This window comes from Neovison vison, chromosome 12, assembly GCF_020171115.1.
Source record: "Neovison vison isolate M4711 chromosome 12, ASM_NN_V1, whole genome shotgun sequence".
Taxonomy (NCBI): Eukaryota; Metazoa; Chordata; class Mammalia; order Carnivora; family Mustelidae; genus Neogale; species Neogale vison.
This window is the reverse complement of record NC_058102.1, coordinates 55,797,077-55,819,239: the sequence shown is the minus strand read 5'-3', so window position 1 is coordinate 55,819,239 and position 22,163 is coordinate 55,797,077. Positions and strand designations below refer to the sequence as shown.

The following is a 22,163-nucleotide window of genomic DNA, read 5'->3' as shown; positions in this document are numbered from 1 at the left end:
GGCACCCACCAAGCATGGAATATGAAAGAGGCAGCAAGTGGCTTATGTACTTGGGGGTATTGGTGGGATTGAGCCGTATCAGTACACTGCTGAAAATGACAGACACGGGGAAGGGATGTTACTCAGAGGTTGTCAGCACTAAATCAAAGTATCAACAGCAGTCTCAGTTTCTTTTCTTTTGTCTTCATATTGGAGATCCATTTTTTAACTCTTGTTGTGACATACTGCTGAAGAGCTGGGCTTTGATCTTTCTGCCATGTTTGTTTTTGGTACCCATGATCAACTCCTCCTTAAAGAAACTTAAGTTTTCAGGGAGAAACCGAGAGATGGGCCTACTTAGTAATCCTAACCAGAGAGATGAAAGGTGAAGGCTATGTACAGTTATTTCCATTTTCAGGAACAAGTCACCATTGGTTGGATGAATCAATAAATGACCAAAAAATATGTTAAAAATAAGTGATAACAGGGCACCTGGGTGGCTCAGTGGGTTAAAGCCTCTGCCTTCAGCTCAGGTCATGATTCCAGGGTCCTGGGATCGAGCCCCACATCATCAGCTCTGTTAATTACATATATCATTTAAGATATTTAATTTTAGGGACGCCTGGGTGGCTCAATTGGTTAAGCGTCTGCCTTTGGCTTACGTCATGATCTCAGGTTCCTGAGAATGAGTCGAGTCCCACATTGGGCTTCCCACTCAGTGGGAAGTCTACTGCTCTCTCTCTCTCTCTCTCTCTCTCTCAAATAAATAAAATATTTTAAAAAAATTTAATTTTATCAAGCATTTCCTGAGTACTGAGTGTCTAATCATCCCATTTAATTTGTGCACAGTGTTGTGTGAGATCTTGGGAATATAAATAAGCCAGAGTATAGTATTTACTTGATTCTAAAATGATACTGATTTTAAAAACTTTTTATTGATTTATAGACTAAAACAGGAAATGTACACCTCAGTTGTAAAATGCTACCCTATCTCAGAAATACTAAAATATTGAAAAAATGTATCCTAAAATTGAGGGATTATTCATGAAATGTTTATTAAGTACCAGACATAATGCTAAATGCTTTTGCGTATGTTATCATTTAAACTTTATAGTAACTCAGTGGGGATAGATTATTATTTTTCATTTATAGATAAAATAAAACTTACAGAAATAATGTAAGTAATAAGTGTCAGAGGGACATTGAACTTTGGTCTATCTGATTTCTTACTGATATATAAATGTTTTTAGTCAGTATATAAAGTGTATATCTTTTATAAATGTGTCTTTTAGGGAGGGATTTTGTTTTTACTGTTGGTTTTCCTGGATTTACTTCATAGGGTGAATTTTAACTTTTAATTTAATAATATATAAAGGACTTAGAAGGCTTTTTTTCTTCCCAAAGTTTTTCAAAGATTTTATTATGGAATTTGTAGTTCTTTAGGGTAGTAATGAAATTCTAAGTCATTTATTACTATTCTTCCTTTTCCAGTTGTGTAACTTCTTTCTTGGCAGCTTCTCAGAACTCTCTTACCCTACCGAATTTTTATAGATTTTAGTGTGAAATATGTAGACCTGTTTAAATTTGGACTTAAACTATGATATTATTCCTAAAATTAGCATAAGCACTTTGGTAAACTTAATAAAGCCGTTCATTTAAAAATTGGAAGAAGCCACCTCAGAAGTTGACTTTGTGACAGTTCTTTTGGGGAAATGAAAAGGAAAAGTAATCTGCTACGGGAAAAAGAAGAAAAATGAGAGAAAATTGTGGTGACGTGGGCTGGCAGAGTAGGGATGAGTGTCTAAAATAGAAAATTTGTTTGGTAAACCAGTCATGCTAATCTTGTATTCAGTTTTTAAAAAATCTGGCCTGAATTTAAAACACCTTAGGCTAGGACCATTCCATGTACATAACAGATATTAACTCTGTCTAGATAAAATTTACCTTACTGCTCTTGAATTTAATTTTGTATGCTAGTGGTCTCTTCAGTATTTGAGATCATCAAGTAATGTCCAGGACCTTAAAAACTGGATTGTATTCCCTACAATATGTGATGTTCTTTCTTTCTCTTTGGTTGCTTATACTTTCCATTCCTCCCTCCCAGTCTGTCTATGAAAAGATTATATTTGACATTAGGTAAATATCAAAGAATTTTTTTTCTTGAATGTTATTTTGGAGCAGAACATGACTTGTTTGTTATTCAGGAATATTTACTGATAACTCTCCATGACACTGCAAAGTTCTGTGGTTGAGCACTAATCAGGCTCTCTACCTTTCCTTTCATATAGTATGGATTGCTTGTGAGATTTTTGGGTCTGTTTTGTCTCATGAACACAAGTGGCAGCACTTGGTGTTTGTTTTTGCTACCTGACTTGTGGAAGTTAAGTCACTATATAGCAGAAAGCAAGTAGAAGTGATCCTTTACTAGAGCTAGACTGGGGTTTGCAGAATGAGCTCCACCAAAACACCTTTTTTAGCCTCAAGTATATGTTTTTACTTTCAGTTACCAAAACCATAGGAAATGATGGAAGAAACAGGCTCAGATTCTTTGTTTTTACACATCAAGAAGGGGAAAACCTATTGCAGATTTAAATTACTTCACAGTGCCAACTTCAAACCTGGGGATTTTTCTTTTTGTTCACCTAAGAACATGAATTTTATGGAAGAATGGAAGATGTGAGTCCAGAGATGGGAATTGACAGCAGTGCTAATACTTGAGCCTTCTCTCTGCTAGTTTGTAATGAACCTGGGGCCTGTTGCCAAGTACTTGGTTGGGAGTTTTGGACACTATGAAAATATATTCAGATTTATTATGTGATTTATTTTTCATAGGTGTATTTGACCTTAAGATTTGTGTTACTTAGGATTTGTGTGTGTTACTGTGGAAAACAGGATGTTTTAATGGGCAGAATCAAGTTTTGATAAAATTTAGAAATGTTTGAGTTTTTCTGTTTTTGTTAATAGGCAGGCAGTGGTTAAAGGTTCCCTTCCACATCCTTTTGCCTTGACATTATTTGAGGACACATTGTACTGGACTGACTGGAATACACACTCCATTTTGGCTTGCAACAAGTACACTGGCGAGGGTCTGCGTGAAATCCATTCTAACATCTTCTCTCCCATGGATATACATGCCTTCAGCCAACAGAGGCAGCCAAATGGTAAGTGATCTTGATTTTTAAATTGCAAGTTGGAATAGCTTTAGCACTCAGATGTCTGGCTTTAGTGAAGGCAGGAGCAGAGAGGACATATCCAAAGGTAGTGGGAAGGAATTAAACATGGGGAAAATGTCAAAATGTAATTCAGGTTAAACGGCAGCCTAAGCCATTTGTAGTTTGTTATCTATCACTGTTGGCCACCTTAATTCCTTTGTTTGGATCTGGGGCTATGGTGGTTGAGAAGAGAGAAATAAAATAAGAAGCTGAGATAGCTAAGCTTATATACAAATGCATTTCTTTATATTATTTCTCTCTAGTGTGTTTTTAAAAAGAAGCACTTTTTAAAAATTAAAACCTCTGTGACTCTAACTGGTGATTTTAAGTTCCTTAGGTTGCCTGATGAAATACCTGCTTAAACTTTTCTGTGCACATTCCCCTTCTAACCTTTCCCCCACCCAACATTCCCCTGCCCCAACCTTTTTTCTTAGTTTTGCTTCTATTTTTGGTCAACCTATGCAGTGACTTGGACTTCGACTGCTGGCAACAATTTCTTGTAAGAGAGGAGTAGAACTAGGTTTAAAAGGAATATGAGAATGTTAAGTGTTTGGCACTTGTATATAAATAAATGTCTGGCATGTGTCTAAGTATATTTCAGATTGTATTCCATAGCCAAAAATAAAGGGTATTTTGATTGTGCATTGCTTTGTATTAGCTCTGTCCATTTAGGGGGAGATAGTTAAATAATATATTATATTGGAATCTGATGATCATGAGTCCATAAAAATGTTTTTAAATATATGTCTACCCTTTTTAAAAAATGCTGTATGAATTTTTTATTATCATGGTTAGCCGTTAGGAGAGAATTTCCCTGTTTTTTTGTTTTTAATGGCACTGTTGAACCTTTATGTTTTACTAGTTTCAAAATTTGCAGTCATCATTGCTTTACGTTTCATATTTGGTTGGTCTCCATCTTATGTTGTTGTTTTATGAATATTATTTAAATCCATCCCTTTCCATAGTTTTGACAAAAGTGCTAATTAATCTCTGCTTTTCTGTTTTTCCTCTTTTAATCAACCATGCCTATCCTTTCCAGTTAATCTTTCCAAAGTGGATTTTTTACCATTCTAATTACCATCTTTGCTTTCAGTGCCATCCACCACAATTTGTTCCCATTCTCTGTGCTCACTCAGCTCTAGTTCTTATTAGTCAACAGAAATCTGAATATTTAGTTAGACTATTTGCCTTATTATTTTTCCCAGTGTATAGCCTTCAAGCTCTTACTCATACAGTTTTACCACATTTGAAATGTCCTATCTTTCCTATCCTTCAGGGGTCCTGTCATGTCCTGTGTCCTCCATGAAAGTTTTCTTCTTTAATTCCTAGTGATTTACTTTCTATTTGACTCTATAGTTACTTACGGTCTGTCATGTGCAAGATAGCGCTTAGTTTCATTGTTTTGTATAATTTTCTAGCTTGTTAATTTTGGTGTACTGACTAGATTGTAAGCTCTTTTAGGGCAGGGGACTCCTGCTTTATTTCTTGTGTATTCCTCTTTGGGTACAGAATCTAAGTCATTTCTCACTGATTAATTCCCTTCCTTGCAAATGGTTTGGTAGCCAAGCACCTGGATGACATTTGGTAGTAATTTCATTTATCACGGTTGCTCATGTTATGGTTGTTAACCTTTGTGTACCTAGAGAGAGGGAGGGCATCCATAATCATTGGTATTAATCAATGTGATTTATATTTGACAGCTACAAATCCATGTGGAATTGATAATGGTGGTTGTTCTCACTTGTGTTTGATGTCTCCAGTCAAACCTTTTTATCAGTGTGCTTGCCCAACTGGGGTCAAACTCCTGGAGAATGGAAAAACCTGCAAAGATGGTAAGAAGATGGTCTCCAAGAAGGAAAAAATTCAGATAGCAACTGAAATTCTTTATGATTTATTTTATTTCTCTATAATAATCTCTGTAGGTTACAGTATTTGGGAGACTAGTTGCTTGATCTTTGTCATCACAATCAATTATATAATGGGTTGTTTTGTGTTTTAGGGCATCTCTTTAATACTGTTTTGTAAGTTATTTTAGCATTTTAACTAAATTTTTAATGTGCTATTTTTGAAGAAAATTAGGTGCTATTTCTTTTTTTATGAAATGTCAATCATTTATATCACAGGGGGTTCTTGAAAATGAGTATTTGAAAATGAGAGATCATAAGTAGGCAGAGACGCAGGCAGAGAGAGAGGAGGAAGCAGGTTGCCTGCTGAGCAGAGCCTGATGCGGGACTCAATTTCAGAACCTTGGGATTATGACCTGAGCCGAAGGCAGAGGCTTAACCCCCTAGCCACCCAGGTGCTTCCGAGTATTACTTCTCTTAAAAGGGGGATATATATATATATATATATATATATATATATATATATATATCCATTTTTTTTTTTTTAAGATTTTATTTATTTATTTGACAGACAGAGATCACAGTAGGCAGAGAGGCAGGCAGAGAGAGAGGGGAAGCAGGCTCCCTGCTGAGCAGAGAGACCGATGTGGGGCTTGATCCCAGGACCCTGAGATCATGACCTGAGCCGAAGGCAGCGGCTTAACCCACTGAGCCACCCAGGCACCCAAAAGAATATATTTTTAACAGTAGGTAGTATTTGTAAATAAAGAACCTCTGCAAGGAAGCAGTGTTTATTAAACTTTCAACTATAATGACTTATCATGGGGTAGCTATATTTCTAAAAAATTATTGAATGATATTTTTAATTGCCTTTTAACAACTGAGATGTACTTTCAGAAGAAGAAAAAATATTCCATGTTCTGTTTTTAAAGCAACCTCTTTCTATACTTAACCACTGCCTCTTTCCCTTACTCTCTTAATTCCCTATAGAAAGAGGGCATATCGGAGAAATATGTTGACTTAGGATATTTCAGGGGACTTCTGATTTGGGAGTACACCAGTTCTTCTCTTTTTCTTCTTAATGAGAATGTTATTTTTCTTTCTTACCTCTATGGATCACTCTCTGGTCTTCTAGCCACCAGCAAGACCTGGTGAGAAAATTGTTGCATTTAGCAGTGGCTTCTTTATGTAACTGTGAAAAGCAGAAACCTTTATTTCAGAGTAGGTTACAGAGTTCCTGGCAAGGAGGTCAGGGAGTCAGAGGGATGGAATTGAGTTGGTGTACAGGATATTTGTCATGACTTGGCATTGATAAATTATCCTCCTAGTCAAAGGTGAAGCTGGCTGACTCTTGTCAGACAGTTTCCATGGCAAACAACAATTTGGTTTCAATTTAAAACAAAAGGTTTTTGTAATTTTTTGTTTAAAAATGTAGCCTGACTTTAAAACAGAGGATTTATTTTAGCAATAGTGGTCTGACTACTGCCTCACATGTTTAACTAGTATTTTGAATTTTAGATGTGCATTTGGCATATAGTAGCTTCAAATTAACTATTCTGTTTTGATCACCTTGTTCAAATTAACAGCTTCACTTTCTATGACTTCTTTGTTTGCAGAGTTTTGGGACTGGCTCCTTTTGGTATTTAGCAGAGGCAGTGAATGGTACAGAGTTACTCCTGCTTGGTGCCTGCTATGGCATTTAGGACTGTATTTTCTCTGAGATCAAGTTCATTTATAATTAGTCCTTGAGTCAAAAAGCTGTTGTTGAGAGCTTTACTCTTCTTCTCAGTTTTTTCAACTGTAATTCCAGATTGATGTGAAGCTAAATGCCAGTATTTTCTTTTAGTCTCACTTCTTTGGGAATCTTTTTTCACTCTTCAGATGTCAGCTTCCTTTTTATCTTTTATAATAGTTAGCTGATTTTATGGGTGCTGTACTTGAACAATTAAAAAATCAAAACAAACAAAAGATTGAGCTTAACATCCTCATCCTCAGCTGTGTTTTTATTCAATACTACTTCGAGTTAAAAACATTTCATAAATAAATCTGACTTAAAACTCGGTGAAATAAAAATTTGAAAATGTTTCTTCTCTGGGCACCTGGGTGGCTCAGTTGGTTAAGCGACTGACTTCAGCTCAAGTCATGATCCCAGAGTTCGAGTCCTGCATCAGGCTCTCAGCTCCATAGGGAGTCTGCTTTTCCCTCTGACCTTCTCCCCTCTCATGCTATCTATCTCACTGTCTCTCTCTCAAATAAATAAGTAAAATCTTGAAAAAAAAAAAAGTGTTTCTTTTCTAATGACAGTAATAATCTATTAGCTAATATTTACAAAATACTTATATGTTCAGTATATTCCTGAATTTTACGTGGATCTTATTTAATCTTCAGAGCAATCCTTGAAACACAGATGAAGAAACTAGGTTTAGAGAGATGAAGTTTTGCCCAAGTTTGTATAGGAACTTGAATCCACCAGTTCTGTCAGATCCACAACTCTTACTCTTAAGCAGTATAACATTTAAGTGTTTCCCTCTCTTTGCTGCTTCTTGTTCCTTTACCATAGCTCTCTCTGTCATTAATTATGTCAGGCATTGCCTTATAGGTCTCTTTGTTAAGACAGCTTAACTGAAATACAATTTACATGCTATAAATTTCAGTCATTTCAAGTGTACAATTCAGTGGTTTTTGACTAATTTATAGTTGTGAAACCATCACAGTCCAGTTTTAGAACACTCTCATCAAACACAAAAGATCTTTGTCTTGGATTCATTTACCTTTGTGAACATACTTCTCAAACAAAGGATCTATATCCTATTTCTCCTTCTTCCTTTAATATTTAGCTATTCAACCTCTTAGTCATTACCTAGGCACTCTTCATTATACCTTTAAGTAGCTATTATTAATTCCAGGGACTATATAACAAATGAACCTAAGAAGGAATCAGAACTTGATTTGAGGAACTGAGCCATTATAGAGCTTGACCTCATAGTCAAGCTTCCTATTTCACTGTGTTACTTTCCATTTCTACCCAAAATGGACCCCAAGTATCCATTTATACTCCTTTACTTTTCATTCCTGAAGAAGTTCTACATTCTTTATTTAGAGTTTTATTTAAATTTTTCCTGTGGGTTTCAATTTTTTCTTCATTTATCTCACTTTATTGTTCTAGGTGCCACTGAATTACTGCTTTTAGCACGAAGGACAGACTTGAGACGCATTTCTTTGGATACACCAGATTTCACAGACATTGTTTTGCAATTAGAAGACATCCGTCATGCCATTGCCATAGATTATGATCCTGTGGAAGGCTATATATACTGGACTGATGATGAAGTGAGGGCCATTCGCCGCTCATTCATAGATGGATCCGGCAGTCAGTTTGTGGTCACTGCTCAAATTGCGCATCCTGATGGCATTGCTGTTGACTGGGTTGCCCGAAATCTTTATTGGACAGACACTGGCACTGATCGGATAGAAGTGACAAGGCTGAATGGGACCATGAGGAAGATCTTGATTTCAGAGGACTTAGAGGAACCCCGGGCTATTGTGTTAGATCCCATGGTTGGGTAAGAAGCTCTGCTGATAGAAAACTTTGTCTGGTGTTTCTGTTTTCTACAGGTTCCTAAAAGCATTGAGAAAAACAATATGAAGTATGTGTTGTTTTTCAGTAAACATTTTTAGAGCATAGTGATTAGAATAAAATCTCAAGTTAAAGAATTGCTAGGGTTTTTTCCTTGAATGTTTTGAATACTTTTCCTTTCTAAATTAAGTCAGTGCTTGCTGATTTGGGGTGTTGGCTACACATTTTGCTGAGGTTGCATCATGACCATGAAAAATATGGAAAGAAAATGTTTTCAGAACTTCCCCTAGAAGATTTAATTTCATCCCATTTTTGGTACTTCTAGAATGATATGGTATATCCCAAGATACATGAATGACTTGATTTTTTTTTTTTTTTTTGGTCATAGCACCCTGACCACAGTGTAGGGAAACACAGCTTTCTATATACTCACCAATGTTATTTGTTACTATGAGATTCATTCTAAAGGTGAACATAGTGACAAATTATTTTACGTTAGTGTATATCAATGCCTTGGAGCCACTTAAACTCCCAGGAACCACAGCAATTACTTGGCACTACTGAAGGAGTTAACATACTGGTTGGTTAGTTTGTCATCTGAATATCACTATTGGGATAGCCATTTTATGTCAGGTGAGAAGCCAGCAAGAAAAAAAGATGGCTGAGGTGTCTGGCTGGCTCAGTCGGGAAAGCATGCAACTTCTGATCTTGGGGTTGTGAGTTCAAGCCCCATGTTGGGTATAGAGATTACTTAAATAAATAAAAAGTTTAGAAAAAAGAAAAAGATGATTGTTAGTGGAAAGGAGCACAAAATATTTTGAAGAAACAGAACTAAAAATGAAAGACATTTTTATGATCATTTCTGGAAAACACTGATCTGAAAATTCCTATAAGCATGTATATACTATTATGTCTGTGTTAAACATAAATTTTGAGTATGTTTAAGTCCTTTTTTTATTCCTTCTATGGCATCAACTGATACCAGTGTAATATGAGGGGTGGACCTTACCTTTAGAATGTCTGAAAGTTACAGTTTATTACCTGTTTTTAGCTCATTTTTTGTATACTTCTATAGGTACATGTATTGGACTGACTGGGGAGAAATTCCGAAAATTGAGCGAGCAGCTCTGGATGGTTCCGACCGAGTAGTGTTGGTCAACACTTCTCTTGGTTGGCCAAATGGTTTAGCCTTGGATTATGATGAAGGCAAAATATACTGGGGAGATGCCAAAACAGACAAAATTGAGGTTTGTTCTTGCTTTTTCATTTTAAAACCAGTTTTATAATGGTTTTTAAGTTGATGTTAATTTGATACAGATATTCTTGCCTCTTGTCTGGGGTGCGAGAGATATCTTTTACAGAAATTTTATTCAACTTTAAGAATGCTAGGGATTATGTATTCTTCTTCCACTGAACTCTAAGATTTCTGAGCTCTCTACTGGCATGAGAAATGGATATACCTCTATTTCTAACCCTAAAAGCTTATGTGAGTGATTTTCCTTATTATGGATGAAGCCACTGTATGAATTTCCTAGGGACAGTTTCTGCACAAATCAAATATTATATAAGACCTATACTGGAAGAGCTGTTATTTCTGTCAGGAGAACAAAGCCCATATGTGTATATATAACTTTTGCTGTTAGTAGTGTTGGAAACAGGTGGTGGCATATATTAAGTATTAAGGTGGTTACATGCAAACAATTTTTAAATTGACTTATGAGCTGTGTAGGAAAAAGATTAATTAACTAGAACTTGGGGGAAAATATTTACCATATGGTAGAATTAAGTTGTGGCAATCAGAATAGAATTCTGGTAGAAACAGCCAGTGGTGAATCACAATAAACCAGTGGTTTATCACAATGTTTTGTAGATGGCATATACCTTGATGTTGAATGTGAGCTCTGAATTTCACAACTTTGAGTTGGGCTGTGCTCGAGGTCCTACGGATCATGTACTTAAAACAGTTTCTTGTTCAGTATTTCTTTGGGGGATGCATGACCTTTCATGTAAGGAGTGACTTGGAATGGCTATTCAGAGCCATAGCACTTATCTCCTAACATAGATAATTGGGGCTCCAGAGCCATTAATTTAGAAAGGTAATTCTTAGGAGTGCCAGAGACTCTGAGGGAAAAATAAAGGGCCTTCTTTTCAGAATAGAAACTTGGAATAGAAAAACCCATTCGTATTTCACAAGGTTCAAATACTAAAAACTGCATTACTTATTTGTGCAGCTGGTTTGCATTAATAGAAAATTTTGCATAGACTTGAGTATATAAATTTTCTCCCTCTTAGTGTTTCGCTGCCCCCTCCTTAAATCCACCTTAGTGTTTGAATCTTTAGCAGCTTTGAGTGCGGTGCTAATGAGATGAAAGTTACGGGCTCTCTTTATTTATTTATTTATTTATTTATTTATTAGATAAGGTATTAGCTTCCTACTTGGGTCAGCCTGACTATAAATTGTACACCCATTTCTAAGCAGTTCACAGATGTGTATTGTTGACCAACTGTGGACCATACATGAGAGTATAGGTATTACTACTCTTAGAAAAACAGTTTAAAACTCATGTGTCCTACAAGAGTGTTTGTTTGTACATAAGGAAAGAATACTTGACTTATTATTTTTTAGGGATTTAAAAAATTCTGTATTTGGTATCTTTTTAAGCTTACTATGACTGACTGATTAGATTGTAAATAAGACATTTGTTTCTTACTTGGAGTTTTTCATATTTCCCACACTTCAGGTTACTTTTAGTATTTAGATATAGATATTTATTCAAAATCACGAATAGTTTAGGATGATTTAGGTAGAGAACTGAGAACTTTTGGAGGTTCTGAGTGACAGTGTTTGGGAATAAGAATGAATCCTATTATATAACAAAATATAATATTGATTAAACAGGATTTATTTTCTTGGTCTGCAGTGCCATAGATCTTAAAATTAGCATTCATTCTGACCTATTCTGTCTTCTAGAGCTATATACATGTGTATGCAGTGGTGTCATTTCCTTCCTCACTTCCTTTTTTCCTTCTTCCTTCACTGGTACCAGCATCCTTAAAAGCCTGCCTTTCTCATCTATTTCTCCTCTTCCAGGTTTGCTCTGTGTCCTCTTTGACAGATTATTTGGTGTTAGTGGTACATCTATCTCATTAATCTTGCATAATTAGAGGGAAAAAAAACCGTTAGTTTCTCTTTCTAAGACTGTTGATGAGCAACTGCCACAACCAACTTTTCATCTCCCTTTACCCGATTCTAGGTTGAATATAGCGAACTTGAAAACTTTTGGAAAAATATATAAATGCTTCTCTTTCTAAAGCCATTATTTGCTAGCTTTTTAGTATGTAGCAGGTGATCCTATCTACTGATCTTATCCTGGTCTAGGTGATATGCTTCCCAACTTTTTGGTAAAGCTGTTTTTTCCTGGGACCCTAAGAAAATATTAAATAATAGTTGTAGAGACTTGTTCTCTTATGAAAGACTTTGAATTTAACTTGGGATGAGACTCTATGAGTTTATAGTACATTTGAAAAGAAAAGATTGTGATTTGGTAAAGTTTTACATACTGATATAAGGCATAGGAAACTCTTCATTTTAATTGGGTCTTATGGGGAGAGCTCAGAATGTTCATCCACCTGTACTTTCTGTACCTTCAGATCAGGTTCTCTCTCTCTTTTCTGCAAGTGGTGGTATAACAGATGCTGGATATATTGGAGAGCTGTGGGTTTCAGGTTTGGTTTTTATTTTGCAGAGTTGCAGAAAGAACATAAAGGTTTGTCTTGGATTTATAACGAGCTTCTACAAAGAGAGATGGTACACAGGGAATTGCCAATGATACCACATTTTTTAAAAGATAGTCATAATATTGGCTGGTGCTTTAATACAAGAAAGTGTTAGGGGGACCTGGGTGGCACAGTTGGTTGGGCATCCTACTCTTGGTTTTGGCTTGGGTTGTGGTCTCAGGGTCATGGAATTGAGCCTGTATTGGGCTCCATGTTGAACAGGGCGTCTGCTTGGGACTCTCCCCTGCTCTCCTGCTCTCTCTTTCTAAAATAAATAAATCTTTAAAAAAAAAGAATGTGTCTGTGAGGATAAATCTGATTTCTCTACCTATTAGCTGATAGTGACCACGTATCTGTAGGTGTTATATAAAAGTTGCATGCTGGTACTTGTTTATGCTTATTCATTATGCTAAAATCATTTCATCACCTTTTACAACCAAGCGTCTTGTTTACTTGTCTGCACTGAGCTCCCTTTCACCCCCCCCCACCCCTAGGCCCACCTGAGTGTTACTATAGTATTCTAGGGCTTCCTTTTGTAATAAGCATTAGCAGAAAGGGTCATGTCTGTTTTTCTGATTGGACATTCCTCAAATAAGCCTTTATTTCTTTTTTATAAGACCCTTCAGTAGGCAGAAGCACATTGTGTCTTAACATTCGTATTTTTCTTGGTCAGGTTTCACTGCCAAAAACATCTATAGCACTGAGGGTATGTAGTACTGCTTTTCAGTAGCAGAGACATATCATTGATAATTTATAAGTTTAAAGCATTTTGTTGCCATTATATAAAGTTAAGAATGTTACATTACCTTGGGGTTTTTTGTTTTGTTTTGAGGGTGCTTTTCTCATTATATACAACTTACTGATTGAAAAAATTAATCACTGTTCTTTGAATCACTGGTTTTATTGAAATGATGTCAGTTAAATTATTCTCACAATGTATTTTTTTATTATATACTTTTTATTTCATTTTTCCTTCTTTGATTTTTGAGCTTCTGACAAACACAACAATGCCTACTAATTATAGATAAAAAGAGATGTCTTACCTAATTTATGGGCATGTAGATTTGTTTTTAGTCTTTTATTACAAATTTCCCTGCTTTAGAGAAATATAATGTCCATAGGTCGTTCGTCCAAATTTAATTATACCTGGCACAACTTTGGGAAACAGAAATTATCAGGGCCTTAAAGTACGAAGAAATTTTGAATAAAGAGGGTATTATTGTTTAGGATGTTTGCTGAAAACTTGATAGTTGGTGAATGATTTATTTCATATTCTAAGCCTGAAATTACAGGACTACATTTTCCCTTTGTGACAACTTCCTCTGTTTTATCAATATGCTAATTTGTTTTCCAAGTATTCAGGTTTCTTTGTAATTTCTTTGTCTGGCATCTTTAGCCTGTGTATTGTGAAAGTCTGTTAAAGTACACAAGGGCCCATTATGATTTTTCTTAATCGTTTGTTTCTAAGATTAATTCTTCCTTAAGAAATTAATATAATCATCTGCTGTTGAGATAAAGCTCTTTTGATTATATGACAAGTACCAACGAGTACTTCCTTTTGAATCTTTGCCAGTTTAAAACATTCAGTGCTCCTTAAAATTGATTTTATTTTCAATTTTAGGGAAATATTCAAGTAATGAGCCTAAATACCTGAATCTTTCAATTTTAGGGAAATATTCAAGTAATGAGCCTAAATACCTGAATCTTTGCCCATTTCTACTCCTTTCCAACACATATGAATGTATGTGAATGTCTATTTTTCCCCGTTTGTTCCTGGCATATTATAACTGAAGAATGATATTGATAAAACACCATCATTAGATTCCTCAGCTCAACAGAATACCTGGATTAGTGGCTTATATTCATTGAGATGTAAACATGGTGCTGTCCTTTTATATCATCTTGCATCTGTTTGGAGTTATTTTATGATAACATATTTTTGAATTCCTATTTGAAAGTTACCTTTTGATGTACAATTTAAGCAACATTATTTAACTTGTTATAATCTACAGCAGCCAAAGTAGTACATCATCTAATTATATGTCCTGTTGTCTCATTATCCACTCTACTGTGTCTGGCTCTAAAAAAAATATTGCACATATATAATGAGAGAAACTTGCTTGATGATGATTATAATCATGCTTTCCTGAAATGCCACAACAAACCCTTAGAGCCTCACCAAACAAGATGCTTTGCCTCACTTAGGAGTTAGTGTAGTTTTATCTATGTAAATTAGGAAATTTTCGTGCATGTTATTTTAGTGACCAAGTTTGAACTTGCTCTTGGATCGTTTTTAAAATGTTCTGTTGTTAACCTTCTTCTCATGTTTTAGCATAAAACTGTGTAATATGTGTGGAGATATTTTACGTTTCAGTTTTCCTTTTTTGCTTCTTTGGTTTTTGTACTCCTGAAGTAAAGGAGTGCTGATTTTAATGTCCTACTTTCTTAAAAAGAGAAGTTAGCTTCTTTACAATTGGTAACGGTGTTTAGCTGTTATGAGTGGTAATTAATCTCTAGATCTTTATTGAAACATTTTGTAATAGCACACCCTGACCTTAATTCTTGTTTGATTTTTCATTTAACTGAGCGACCTTAGATAATTCACATAACAATCTGGTCTTTGTATTTTGACCAGTAAGATCATTTAAACCAGATGATCTTTAGGTTTCTTCCCATTGTAACATTTTCCAGTGTTTTTTGGTACTAACTGCATTGTTTTAGATTACGAACAAATAACACATTTGCCTTGGAAGAGTTCCTTAAAGGAAATTTATATTCAGGTGACATGAATATTTTCTTTTTTCTTTAAAACATTCCTTATCTACAGTGCATTGAATCCCTATTAACTAAAGAAAACTTGCCTATTAGGGGTTCAAAATCTTTAGTAATTCAATTTTCCTGAAAGCAACTTCTCCTTGTAATATTTGTTTATATTCTCTATTGACCTATATACAAGCTATTCCATTATTAACATGCTTGGGAAGTTTAAATAAATGTTTAAAGCTGTTGTTTGAAATTAGCCAAACATGTAAATGTTTTTTATTAATGGAGTCCATGTAAAACATTATTTTTTGAGAGGTTATTTCTCTGTAGGTGGCAAACTATTATACCTTTCAGGGCTCCTAGTTTTATTTTTACTGATTTTTAAAGGGTTTGGAAGGGGTAGGCAGTCAAATACTGGTAAAGACCACAATTCGGAGACTTCTTAGGAGGGAATTTACAAAACTCTGAGCAGTTAAAAGTGACAAGTATTTTTAACTTTCTACTTAAATTTAAAATTATCACTAGCTATTTAAAGATCTTGTGTAATAGTTAAGTTAGCCAAAATGAAGAAAGGCTTCTTCTTTTTTTTTTTTCTTTTTGGCATTTTAAAGGTAGTTTACAATTTAAAAATTTAGACCTTCTAAGAATATTACAAGGCAGGCCCTGTGATTTTTTTTTTGTTGAACTCATAGATTTCCCAAACTATTCATTCATTGTACTATAATTTTTTGTTGTTGTTAGATTTGATCTGAAATAACAAAATCTTGGAGAAGGATTAGACTTCCTTTGGTTATAGTTAGATTTTTGTAGACTGTTATTTGTTTAGTATTTCATTTATAATTAGGAGCTTCTGAAATTTTCCAGGCTTCTAGAGTTTCTAAGTAGGAATGAAATTAGAGGCTTTATGCAATTAATATCACCCCTATTCCGAGATTTTTTGTTTTGTTGTTCATTTATTTTTGATTTTGGGTTAACTAATGACTTGGCTTTTATATTTGGTTGCGATTTATAATATTGCTTTTATGTTTTAGCTGCAGTGTTACTCTTAAAATATGAAAAAAACCCTCCTATGCTATAATGGATTTCATTAGTTTCAAGAGAGTAAGTAAACAGTGTTTCATGGGTTTTCAAAATTGTTTTTGCATTAAAAAAACCGTTTTTAGTTCTCATAAAATTAACTGTGGTTTCTAGATATAATGCCTACAGAAACAGTAGTTCTTTCTGCCCCAGGTTTCTCTTCCTAAAATTCAGCATTCTTGGCGCTTTTTGTTTAATTTGTTTCTTTTATTTGCCTGAGGTCATAAACTTCCTGTTTTAGGAGAAAAAAAGAATGGAATTCCAATTTCCTGATTCCTAATACAGTACTTTTTGTGTTGTGCTCTGTTGCCTCTTTTTTAGACTATTCATTTTGAGATAATTTCAGACTCAGTATTTGCAATACTAGATCTCTCACCCAGTTTTCATTCTACATACTTACAGAACAATTTTCAACACTAGGAATTTAACATTGATGCGATTTCCATTATTCCTATTATATTTATTGATTGGAATTTTCCTGTAAGAAAGAGCTATTCCCTCTCTATTCAGCTTTTCATATGTATATTAATATGGAACCGTGGATATTTATTGTTTAAAGTTGTAGAATATTATAAGGTTATATTCCATTATTATTGTTGCAAATATTGTCCCAGAATTGGAATTAGTAGCCCCTTTGACTTGATACCTGTGACCTTTTCACGAGCCTCCATCTCCTTTTTTTAATTGTGGTTTTAAAAAAAAAAATCGTATGAAATCTTCCATAACCACCTTTAGGCAGAGAGAAGAGTAGTGCTAATTATGTGCATGTTGTTGTGCAACACAATCTCTAGGATTTTTCATCTTGCAAAACTGAAGTTCTGTCAAACAACTTCCTTTTTCCCCCTGTTCCAGCAACCATCATTTTTTAATCTAAGAGTTTGACTTCTTTAGATACCTAAAGTGGGATCATATAGTATTATCTCTTAGTTTGCTGACTTATTTTGCTTAGCGTAACATCCTCATAGTTCCTCCATTTTGTAGCATATAACAGGATTCTCTTCTTAAAGGCCAAATAATATTTTATTTTATGTATTCACCGTTTTTCTTTATCTGTTCATCCATCAGATAAAGGATATTTAGGATGGTTCCTCCTTTTGGGTGTTACACGTAGTGCTTCAGTGAACATGGATGTGCAAATAAGTATCTCTTTGAGATCCTCTTTTCAGTCCTTTTAGATATATACCCAGAAGTGGGATTGTGGATCATGTGGTGATTCTGTTTTTAGTTTTTCAAGGAACTTCCCTTATTTTAAAGCACTTTCTAGAACAATAATATATTCAATTTTATCTTACATTTCTCTTGCTTCAGCCCTGGCAACTATTACTCTAAGGAGCCATAGTTCTATTTAATGAAGAATAGTATCTTTTCTTTTTTTTTAAGATTTTATTTATTTCTTTGAGAGAGAGAGGACAAGCAGGGGGAGAGGCAGAGGGAGAGGGAGAAGCAGGCTCCCTGTGCAGCAGGGAGGCTCAATCCCATGGAGCTCAATCCCAGGACCCTGGGATCATGACCTGAGCCGAAGGCAGACTCTCAACCATCTGAACCACTGAGGAATAGTATTTAAAAACCAGTATCTGGGGAGTGACTGGCTGGCTCATTTGGAAGAGCATGCAGCTCTTGATCTCAGGATCTTGAGTTTGAGCCTCACATTGGGTGGAGAGATTACTTTAAAAAAAAAAACTAAAAAAATAAAAATAAAAATATATGAACATAAGGCACGCTCACTGGTACTGGAGTACTTTGCCTTTGAGTAATAAGCTGTTGATAATTATTTCTACTCAGACTCCAAGTTGAATTTATTTTAGTTGTGCTTGAAGAGAATGAAAGGAAAGGGAGCAGTTTTCCCTAGTTAAAATGTTTATGTTTTCCCGCATTAGAGGTTTTTTTTTGAAGACCTTAGGACAGTGGGACTCTCAGAAATGTCTCATGAAATAGTTGAGTATAATTGACCAGGGCGGTGTTGTATTCATCATAATGATGCCTTGAATTGAAAATCTCTTCTTAATTTTCTAGTTTTCCTGGGTAATTTTGGTTTTAGAAAGCTTTGGTCACAGTAGCAATTCTTAGCTCTATCTGTAAAAGAGCACAATAACTGCAGCCATTTAATGCTCTAAGCATGACTCCTTGAAAAAATAAAACTACTCAATTAACTATGGTATTTTCTCTTTTCACATTAAAAATCACTTGTATTTACTGAGGCATAGTAAGTCTTGAACTAGGTTAAAAGGCTTTAAAGGACTGTGATTGCCCTTATGCTCTCTTACCTAGGTGCATGGCATCTCTTTACTTCCCCTGCTAGTTCCAAAGCATTTCTCTTTACTTGTTACCCCAGTGAACTCCTGAATGATTGAACTGTTCTTTCCATGTGTATATATTCCATTTTTAAAAATACCAGTTCTGTGGAATTATACTTTATACCCTATTGTTATCAGTTAGCCTCCAATGAGATCTAGTGTCTCTTTATATGTAAATATTAATTCACTACTTGCATTGGCTATTGGCTGGAACATTAGAAGAGGAATGGTTCATTGTGAGCATAATTTAGGTTTTTCCTTTAGGATGTCATAGTATTCGCACTGTAGCTCATTTTATGATAGGTGCCTGGTTGTCCTGTTGTCATCTATTTCTTGAACGTGTCTAGTCAAGTGATGTTGCATAGCAACAACTTTGGTAGTAGACTGGCTGCATTCCAAAATTTCATGGGTAATCCTGTCTTGACATTTAATAAGCTGATGAAACTGCTCAAAAAACCAGATGTGATATCTATAGAAGGTTTGCTGTTACCTCCTTTCTGTGGAGATATTCTGGTTAACCCACATCTATTTCCTGTTGTAGTCTGTATTCTCAGTGTGGTTTGTAATATTTGGGAATGCCTCAGAATAGTTTAATCCCTACCACAATGTGGTTGAAGCAGTTAAAACCACTGGAGACTCTGGTTCAGATTTGGAGGTAGATTTCAGAAGTGACAGAAGCCTAATGTCAGTTTAACTAATTAAACCACTCTGAGGTAATACAGCAAAGCACACCCTCAGAAGCTGCCAGAAGATTTAATTAGTGTTGGCTCGACTTTTAAAGCACAAGGGTAATCTTTTGGAATTGCTTAAAATGGTTCATTTGTTCTGGGTTCAGAATGTACAAGCAAGCTTTAACCAGGATTTGTGTTGTTATTTTAGACATAAGGGGCTTAAAACCATATTTACAAACCTAATAACCTGTCCAAAACGGTTACTTGTTGAGTATGATAAATGTAATATGCTTTTCTTTGAAATAAAGCAACGTGTTGTTTTTCACTCTGTTGCTTCTGCCCAGTAGAGATTGTGTGGCTGGTAAAAGAAAAATATTTAGGGGAAAAGCCATTTTCTAATAGAAGTGTTACATCTGCAGAAGTAATGGGAGGAAACAAGAGTTCAGAAAGTCATCATTGGACTCTGTGTCAAGGGGAATATATGGTCTTTAGATGTAAGGTCTCACAATCAGGTTTTTTAAGTTGTTGATCCCTTAATCTCTTCAGAGGATTCTTATAATTGCTTTCCACATCATAACAAAAATGATAACAGCATTTGTTAATGATAGCTATTATTATTATTATTATTATTATTATTCAGGAGCCCTTGGACTTGGACCTTATCTTTCCTCCCTTTTTTTTTTTTTAATTATGAAAAATTTCATACATGTGGTAAAACAGAGTAAAGATTCTCACGAATTGTCAGCTTTAGCCATTATTAGTAGTACCTGGTCAATCTAGAATATTCTCTTAGTGGGCGAGTCAAGGAGATGGCAGATATAGATTATCTTTATTAATATAACTGTGGTTGTAATATTTAAATGTTGGGATAGCTTAAAAGAAATGAAAGAATCAAGACTTTGTCCTTATTCTTACAAGTCTCAGCTAGTGTTGAAATTTAAACTTCCAAATGTGATAAAAACTGGGAAAAAAGCATTTTATTAATTTTTTCCCATCAGAAATAATTTTTAAAAAATAATTTTAATCTGTATTAGAATTAAATAGAGCATAGCTGAAGAGGGAGGAAAGACCAAATGGAAGACCCTTAATTGTTTGTGGCTTTACTGAGCCTGAAGGGTATATGGAAGCCTTGTCACACGCAGGTGTGAGAAAGGACAGAGATGTCCTCTTGAGATCTCTTATGGATATCTAAAAAAAGAGTACATTGGGGCGCCTGAGTGGCTCAGTGGGTTAGGGCCTCTGCCTTCGGCTCAGGTCATGAACCCATGTCCTGGGATCAAGCCCCACATTAGGCTCTCTGCTCAGCCGGAGGCCTGCTTCCTCCTCTCTCTCTGCCTGCCTCTCTGCCTATTTGTGATCTCTGTCTGTCAAATAAACAAATAAAAAACTTAAAAAAAAAAAAAAGTACATTAATTTTGTTGTACACTCTGTAGTCACCACCATGAAATTCTAATACTGCACAGTCCATTTTGGTAGCCAGTGGCCACATACATCTGTGGAGTACTCAGAAAGTGGCTACTCTAACTAGAGGGGCTTGAAGTGCAAAATACATATATGAAAAAGGCCTTGTATGAAAGAAACATAAGAGTCTCAATAAATTTTTAAGTATTGATTACATGTTGAAATAAAAATATTTTGGATATGTTGGATTAGATAAAAAACAGTATGTACAGTAAAAAATTAATTTTAGCTGTTCCTTTTTACTTTTTAAAATCTGGCTACTACAAAATTTAAAATTAGACACGTGACTCACATTTGCGGCTTAAATATTTCTCTTGGGCAACAATGTTCTAGACTTGACCCTGCTGTAAAAGCTACGGCAGACAACAGAAAGATAGGAAATTAAGGCAAACAGTGTGCTGCTTATAAAATTACATTAAAAAATCTTTAGCTCATCTTAATTACATTGTTTAATTGGAAGTAGATGTGATAGATACAGCTTTAATGTGCACTTTATTTATTCCCTCCCACCATACCCCTTTCTATGTTGGGGGGAAGACTTCTGGTTTTTGCTTTTAAAGTGAAAGAAGAATGATTAGTTAAAAGGGACTAGTGCTGTAGTAGGTAAAGCTACAAAATCCTTAGTAGTGGCTTTTAGGGAACTGTATTTGAGTTCCTGGCCACTGTGCTAATCTGAAGATCTTTGTAAGACCTTTATTACCATTTATTGCTCAACAGATGTTTCTAAAAACTTATTATTTTTAATATGTCCTTTGCTCATTTTTCTTCTTCCTGAGACCCTGGCTTGCGCTTAGAGCAGCATTAGCCCTGATCCATACACCAGTTCTGACAAGGGCCTAGACCAAAGCATTTCTAGCTCTCAAAACTAAGTTATTTCTGCTAATTTATTTGGTGGAAAACCTGACTTGAAGCAACGTAAGGCTATCTGGAGTCTTCATTTATCCAATTTTGTGGGAATATGTATATGTTTTGCTGCACAAAATATTCACGTTTGGCAACAAAGTGCTACCCTGGACCCAGGCAGAGGTGATGTGCTATGTGCATTGTGTTCACCTTTGTAAATACCACAAAAAATCTGAATTCGGAAATATGGCTAGCCTTAAGACTTTCAGATAAGAGATTTTGGACCTTCATTACCATCCCACAGTAAATGAAAATATTTTATTAACCATAATTTTGTACTGAAAATGTTTATTTTTAGCACGATCAGAACACAGTGATAGAGGTAAATGAGGTCTTCCTGAAATAGAATTTTGTCATATCACCCTCCTTTAAGTGCTCTCAGAAGTATCATGTTTTCTCTAGTTCTGATCCTGGAATTTCATACCTGCCGTAGGATGGTATCTGCCTAATGTCTCCTTTGAGTCCCTTTAATGTTCTTTCTGCCTCAGTGCATTTCTTTCAAAGTCAGTCACACAAGGCATCTTTGACTGTGTCTTAACATGTGTTATTTCTTTTATGTTCTGGAAAATCCTTTTCTCTTTCTCTTTGTCAAAATTCTTCTAATT

At 35.1% G+C, this 22,163-nt stretch overlaps 1 protein-coding gene across 1 annotated transcript in view; it reads left to right on the top strand.

Moving 5' to 3' along the window:
• LRP6 (LDL receptor related protein 6) overlaps positions 1-22,163 on the top strand; it is a 179,493-nt gene that overhangs the window by 95,277 nt on the left and 62,053 nt on the right. Inside the window, exons 4-7 of the mRNA XM_044227959.1 lie at positions 2,944-3,140; positions 4,892-5,023; positions 8,202-8,598; positions 9,688-9,859. Coding sequence (XP_044083894.1) covers positions 2,944-3,140; positions 4,892-5,023; positions 8,202-8,598; positions 9,688-9,859 — 898 coding nt within the window. The remainder of the gene's footprint in view (positions 1-2,943; positions 3,141-4,891; positions 5,024-8,201; positions 8,599-9,687; positions 9,860-22,163) is intronic.